General features: G+C 45.6%; 1 protein-coding gene across 2 annotated transcripts in view; it reads right to left on the bottom strand.

Annotated features, from left to right (window-relative positions):
- Positions 1-591: 591 nt before the first annotated feature.
- The window catches only part of loxl4 (lysyl oxidase-like 4), a 29,405-nt gene continuing 22,496 nt past the window's right edge, over positions 592-7,500 (bottom strand). For both annotated transcript variants that reach the window (XM_048270657.1, XM_048270658.1), the window contains 4 exons: positions 6,685-6,800; positions 6,456-6,592; positions 2,918-3,029; positions 592-2,617 (listed from right to left, as the gene is read on the bottom strand). In XM_048270657.1, the coding sequence (XP_048126614.1) occupies positions 2,547-2,617; positions 2,918-3,029; positions 6,456-6,592; positions 6,685-6,800 (436 nt within the window). In that variant the 3' untranslated portion in view covers positions 592-2,546. The remainder of the gene's footprint in view (positions 2,618-2,917; positions 3,030-6,455; positions 6,593-6,684; positions 6,801-7,500) is intronic.

Raw genomic sequence — 7,500 nt, 5'->3', positions numbered from 1 at the left:
CACACACACACACACACGCGCGCGCACACACACATACATACACACAGCTGTAATAAATGTGTTTAAGATATGTTTTCCAGGTCTCTTGCAAGAGCCTCTGAGATGGTGGCTGTAGACAATCCCACACACAGACACACACACACACACACACACAGACACACACATACACACACAAGGCCTAGACAATCCCAATTACTGCTGTCTTTACAGACCACAAACCCATTCTCTCTCTCTCTCTGTCTCTCTCTTTCTCTCTGTCTGTCTAACGCTCAGCTACCGCTCACACCCTCTCAGTCATCCCTTTATTTATGTTCTCTGTCTTTCTCTTTCTTTCTCTCTCTCTCTCTCTCTCTCTCACACTCATTAAAGCCCTGGAAACTGCATTCTCCACTCTGTTTGTTTCGGCCACCATGTGAAGCATCCTTCGAGGAGCGCATTGCCATAGAAGCTGTAGCTGAGCCGAGCATAAAATAAATTAACCATGAGCATGTTAGCATGTACAAGCCGAGATAGTATCCCAGTGCGCTAGCAGGGTGAAGCACAACGGAGTTTCTTAAATAAATCCAGAGCTCAAGACTCTGGGGAGGGTGGGGGTTACTGCAGATCTTCAGATAAAGTGCATCTCTCCCTTAGCCAAAGCAACTCTAGCTCACACAGTGCTAGCGGAGGAAATGCTAGCGAGTGGAAAGCTAGGTAGGACAATGCTAGTCAACACTCTGAGGCAACGTCATCTGAAGTGGCCAAAACATCACTAACTGTAGCGACACTAGCCAAAACATCGCTGACTGTAATGACATAAGCCAAAACATCGCTAACCATAGTGACAATAGCCGAAACATCACTAACTGTAGCGACACTAGCCAAAACATTGCTGACTGTAACGACATAAGCCAAAACATCGCTAACCGTAGTGACAATAGCCGAAACATCACTTACTTTAGTGACACTAGCCGAAACATCACTAACTGTAGCAACACTAGCCAAGACATTGCTAACTGTAGCCACACTAGCCAAAACATTGCTAACTGTAGCGACACTACCCAAATTATTGCTAACCGTAGTGACACTAGCCGAAACAGCAGTTAACTGTAGTGACACAAGCTAAAACATCACTAATTGCAGCAACACTAGCTAAGGCGTTGCTAACTGTAACAACACAAGCCAAAACATTGCTAACTGTAGTGACACTAGCCTAAACATGGACAGTAAACAGGAAATGTCACAGCTACAGCGAATTATCAGGTCCGATAGCACCACGCACACAAACGTGCAACATCAAAACTAATCAACATACACACACAGATTGGTTGTGTGTTGTTGTATGATAACAGATATACGGACACACCACCTCCTAACACACGCCTGCACCCACACACACACACACACACACACACACACATTCAGCATACCTTTGACTATATGGGCCACGCACACACAGACACACAGCACAGTCCTCTGGCCTTCTCTGCATTTTGGTGTTTAAACTCATTAAAAGTTTCTAACAGTTAAAAAGTCTCCAAACTTTAAAAGTTGTGTGTATAAATTTTATAACTTCTATAAGGCACTGAGCAGAGATGGGAGGAGGGGAAGTCAAGTGTGTGTGTGTGAGAGAGAGAGACAGATTTAGGCATAACCATCACTGTTCGTGGCAGTAATCCCATAATACTCAATGCCTGGTAACTGATGATGGGAAAACAATATCGCTTGTTGCCAAAGGAGACCAGGGCTGCATTCAGAAAGTATTTTTTGCTTAGGGAGGTTCCTATTGGAATGAAATGACCTGGATATGTTTAGGTAGGCCTATAAGAGCTGTTCAGAGTCTCTACACGCGTAGAAAAGGTGTTTTACTGCTTCCTTTCAAATCTCTGTTAGTACACTGAAGCATCCCTTAAGGCAGGAAAGGTGATAGTGAAGATAGGGAACACTTTGCCCCAGGTAATAACAACCAAAGTGACACATGACAATAACACCTGCCTTCCCATGAGTGTCAGTAGAGTTGGATTCTCGTAACACTGTGGTTGTCTTTCCTTAACCTGTTGAGGAGGACGGTCACAAATATGTGATTAGAATGTTCGCGAACCGAGAGTTCCTCACTATGATGTGACAAATTCCCTCAGAGATTTTCCCCCACAGACTGAAGTGAAGAACACTGAAACTATCGATCGTTTGCGTAGAATTCTAAGAGGAGCCAGGAAAAGAATTCACTCCTCAACAGGCTGTCCTCATAAACTCATCCTCATATCTTTCCTTGACCTTTGACCTCGTTGGAAAGTGTAAGAGGGCAAGTGGACGAGTCAAGGAGACAGGACAGAAACTCCTAATGCAGCCCAGGAGCCCAGGTGAGTCGCACGCTGATGACATCACAGCACAGACAGGAAGTGTTGCACACTGATGACATCAGAGCGCAGACGTAACCCTGCCGTCCTTTTAAATAGTGTGTTGCATGAAGCACACATACATACACTCCAAAACACACACAAACACACACACTCACACACACACACACATTCGTACACACACACACACACAGCTGTGTTGAGGAGACTCTAGATGAAGTTGTTGGTGATCTGACGCTGATGTTCAAACAGATCTTCAATATCAGCACTGTAGGCATCACCTGCAAACATACACACACACATATGAAGAGAGAGTCAGAGAGTGTGTGTGTGTGTGACAGAGAGAGATGTCTGTGTTTGTGTGAGTATGTGTGTGTGTGTGAGAGTGTGTGTGAGTGTGTGTGCGTGTGTGAGTGTGTGTGTGTGTGTATCTGTGTGTGTGTATGTGAGTGTGTGTGTGTGAATGGGCTTTACCTGTGTGTGAGCTGTACATATAACATTAGACTGTGAGTGTGTGTGTGCGTATGTGTGTGTGAGAGTGTGTGTGAGAGTGAGTGTGTGTGTGTGTGTGTGAGTTGTACCTGCATGGCAGCCGTACATGTAGACTCTTTGTCCATCATATCTACAGCGGCAGCGCAAGACGTTATTCATGAAGTCCGACTCCGCCATGTCCAACGAAGGGTTAACCTCCACCTGTACACACCAACACAATAGTTACACACAGGATAATACACACATACAGGATAACACACATTACTCCCACACAAACACACACAGAATAACACACAATACTGTCTCACACAACACACAGCGTAACACACAATACTCTCACACACACGCAGGGATAACGCACAATACACTTACAATATGACACACAAAACACACACACAACACACAGTATGGCACACAATACACACACATAACACACAATGTGACACACAATACACAAACACAATACACTTACAAATATGACACACAATACACAAACACAACACGCTTACAATATGACACACATACAGTATAGACACACACGCAACACACTTACAATATGACACACATATACACACACACAACATACTTACAATATGACACACAATACACACACACAAACAGGATTACACACAATAGTCCTACACAAACACACACAGTATAACACACACACACACAAGCACACGGTGTCAGTCAGCAAGTGCCTCTCTGCAGTAACACACACATCAGAGAGATCCATGTGCTGCCCACAAAGGCTGCTGAGTGATGATGACCATTAGTGTGTGTGTGTAGGTTCATTAGTGATTGGTAATTACTTCCACAGGCTGCACTAACGAAGTGGCCCATTATAGCCAACACACTAATCAATGGTAAACGGGAGTTCCATGGTGAATGATATGTACGTGTCTGTGTGTGTGTGTGTGTGTGTGTGTGTGTGTGTGTGCCCTCGTCTGGTCCAGGAATACCTGTGTGTATGTGCCCTTACCATTCACCATGGAACTTCCTATCATACACACACATACACACACACAGGCAGACAGAGACACACACATGTACATATTATTCACCATGGAATTCCTGGAACACACATCCCTGGACCAGATGAGGACACACACACACACACACACACACACACATACATATCATTCAGCATGGAACTCCTGGAACACACATCCCTGGACCAGACGAGGACACAGACACACACACACACACACACACACACACACCCCTGGACCAGACGAGGGCATGTGGGCTCCTGGCCAGAGCAGAGGGCAGACATGGAGTTCCTGATTACAGACTGCAGGTTAAATCTGGAGTGTGTGTGTGTATGTGAGAGTGAGTGTGTGTGTGTGTGTATGTATGTGTGTGTGTGTGTGCATGCGTGCGTGTGTGCGTGTGTCTGTAAATCGGGCTCGCAGACGGTCATCTGGGACCATGTGGTTACTGCTGGATGTCAGGCCCCTCCTCCCCTGTGCTGTGGCAACCAATCACGTGCCAGTCTTGGTTGATGTGGCAGAATAGAAGTGTTTCTTTGAGACAGCTGTTTTATATAAATGTGTGTGTGTATAAAATCTACTGAGACGGATGAATCAGACGCCAGTCTGATTGGTTGAACAGCTGGACAGGTGTTTATACACGTATAAAAGAGCATAAATATAATGTATATAAATCTGAGTGTATATATAGATCTAAGTGTATATAGATCCAGCTCTAGAAAAGTGTAGATGTCTGCTAAGTAGTGCAGAAGGACAAGTGTAACGGCTGTGTGTGTGTGTGTGTATGTGTGTGCGTTTGTGTGTGTGTGAGTGTCTGTGTGAGTGTGTTTGAGTGCACATATCTTAATTGTCTGAATCTCAGTGAACCAGCAAGTGTGAAATGGGCCATGGATTTGTGTATGTGTGTGTGTGTGTGTGTGTGTGTCTGTATATTAGGGAGTTATTTTTAAAAATGCTGATACAAGTCTAGTTTTGTTTTATTTTAGTGATAATACAGTGGAACTTAAGTGTGTGTGTGGGTGGGTGTATGTGTGTGTGTGTGTCTGTCTGCCTGCGTGTGTGTGTGCTAATGGCAGTCCAATGGCAACTCCACCCTCTTTAAGTACAGCTTGCTGATACTGCCAATGGAGCGACATTAAGAACAGTGTGTGTGCATGTGTGTGTGAAGGATGTACGTGCACATAAAGGATGTACGTGGGCAGATGAGGATGATATTTCAGTGTCTCCACTTGTAAAACAGACCTGTGGCTTGTGGAGACGAGCATTATGGGTAATGTGTTTAGCCAACCCCTCGCTGAAGAAGAGCATTATGGATAATGTGTTTGGCCAACCCCTCGCTGAAGAAGAGCATTATGGGTAATGTGTTTGGCCAACCCCTCGCTGAAGAAGAGCATTATGGGTAATGTGTTTGGCCAACCCTTCGTTGAAGAAGAGCATTATGGGTAATGTGTTTCGCCCACCCCTCCCTGGTGAGGAGCATTATGGGTAATGTGTTTCGCCCACCCCTCCCTGGTGAGGAGCATTATGGGTAATGTGTTTCGCCCACCCCTCCCTGGTGAGGAGCATTATGGGTAATGTAGTGGATGGGTGGAGCTGTGATGCACTACTTGATGACACTTCACACTCCTGATGGACGTGCAGGCACGCACGCACACACACACGCACGCACGCACACACGCACATAGCCAATCCTCTACACATCCTCTACAGCCATAAATACACAAACATATACCCCTGTGTGTTAAATGTGTGTCTGTGTGTGTGTGAGTAAGACTCTGGGAACTCAAAGTTCCTCTTTGTAATTAAAATCTGCCCAAAATACACAAACCAATCTTACGCACACATCAATCACTCACAGACACACCCACAAACAACCGCGCATGTATGCACACACACACACACACAAGCACACATACAGAAACACACACACACACACACACACATAATCAATCAATCACTTTGTGACACATACAATTGTTGACTTTCTCTCTCTTTCACTCTCTCTCTCTCACACACACACACAACACACACACACACACACACACACTTGTACATAGCTGAAAGCAGGCTGTGGTGTGAGTGCTTCCGTAACAAATGTGTTGAGCTGTAATTAACAAATTAGAGACCAGGGAGCTTCATATAGCACCCTGATTAGACACACACACTCTCTCTCTCTCTCTCTCTCTCACACACACACACACACACACACACACAGTGTGGTTAGAATGGGATTTGGAAGGTGGGGGTACAGTACCCTCAACTCAGTGCAACGGGGTCAAATGACTCACCGCACACACATACACACACACACACACACACGCGCATATTGAGTATCGTGGTGTCACTGGTGGGACAACATATTGAGTATCGTGGTGTAGCAATACTTTTTGGGACAAGAATGAGCACCTTTGTCACCTCTGTAGCTAATCTCACATCCAGTCAAAATAGGCCCCATGTTGATTTGTACCAGGGGCATCACTAGACCTAAACTGCACTGGGGCACAAGCACCCTAGGGGGGGTCAGGGGGCATAGTCCCCCGTAAGAACATTATGTATATTTTAACCTTTAAATGCAGCAATTTAGTGCACTTTATGTGTGTGTGTGTGTTTCATATGAGTGTGTATGTCCACTCACCTGGAAAATGTAATCACCGGGCGGAATGTCTGTTATGTCCACCCACTGACAGTCGATGTCATGGCGATATGTATCCCAGCAACCAACGGAGATGCCCTGGTCACCCATGTTGTAGCAGGTGAAGCGCTTTCGAAGGCCTGAAGGACAAGCAGACACATCAGGTGTGTGTGTGTGTGTGTGTGTGTGTGTGTGTGTGTGTGTGTGTGTGTGTGTGTGTTGTTGTACTCACCCTCTGGGCAGAAGGTGTCCTCTAGACAGAAACTGGCTTTGTGCCCCTCAGCTACCCGAGTGCCGTTTAGCGTCAGCAGGTCGTAGTGTGTGAACACCTCAATGCTGTGGTAGTGTCTGTTGGGAAGAGAGAAGATGAGTAAGTGTGTGTGCGTGTGTGTGTGAGAGAGAGAGACAAAAAGAACAGGTTGTTGCATGGAAATACCCCAACACTGCCTGTGTGTGTGTGTGTGTGTGTGTGTGGGTGTGTATGATGCAGGTGATATGAGTGGGATTGGGATAGATGGCCTCAACACCCCAGCTATGAGAGATTTGTGTTTGTGCGTGTGTGTGTGTGCACATGTGTGTGTGTGTGTGTGTGTGTGTGTGTGTGTGTGAGTGCACATGTAGGCAGTATGCCATGAGTGTGTCACCACCCTGTTTATGAAGGGTGGATGTGAATAAAGCTTTGACATGCAAAACTGTCAGCTTGTTTTTACAACAGAGTAGCACACCTATAGATGCACACACCCATGCAGACACGCACACACACACACACACACACCCACCCACGCCCACACAAATTATGTTCAAACATACAGATTTAGGAAAGACTTTGAACTTCCACAGAATAGCCAGTCTGTGCACACACACACACACACATATACATTTCACAGTGCACAGTGAGGTAGTGCGTGTGTTCAGATATGTGTATGTGTCTGTGTGTTTCTATAAACCAATTCAGTTTACACACACATAAATAAGGGTCTCACAGAGGGAAACAAACAGTATGGCTGTGTGTGTGTGTGTGTGTGTGTGTGTGTGTGTGTGTGTGTGT

The sequence above is a fragment of the Alosa alosa genome, chromosome 18 (genome assembly GCF_017589495.1).
Source record: "Alosa alosa isolate M-15738 ecotype Scorff River chromosome 18, AALO_Geno_1.1, whole genome shotgun sequence".
NCBI classification, from domain to species: Eukaryota; Metazoa; Chordata; class Actinopteri; order Clupeiformes; family Clupeidae; genus Alosa; species Alosa alosa.
Note: the sequence above shows the minus strand (reverse complement) of the source record. Positions and strands in the feature narration are given on the sequence as shown.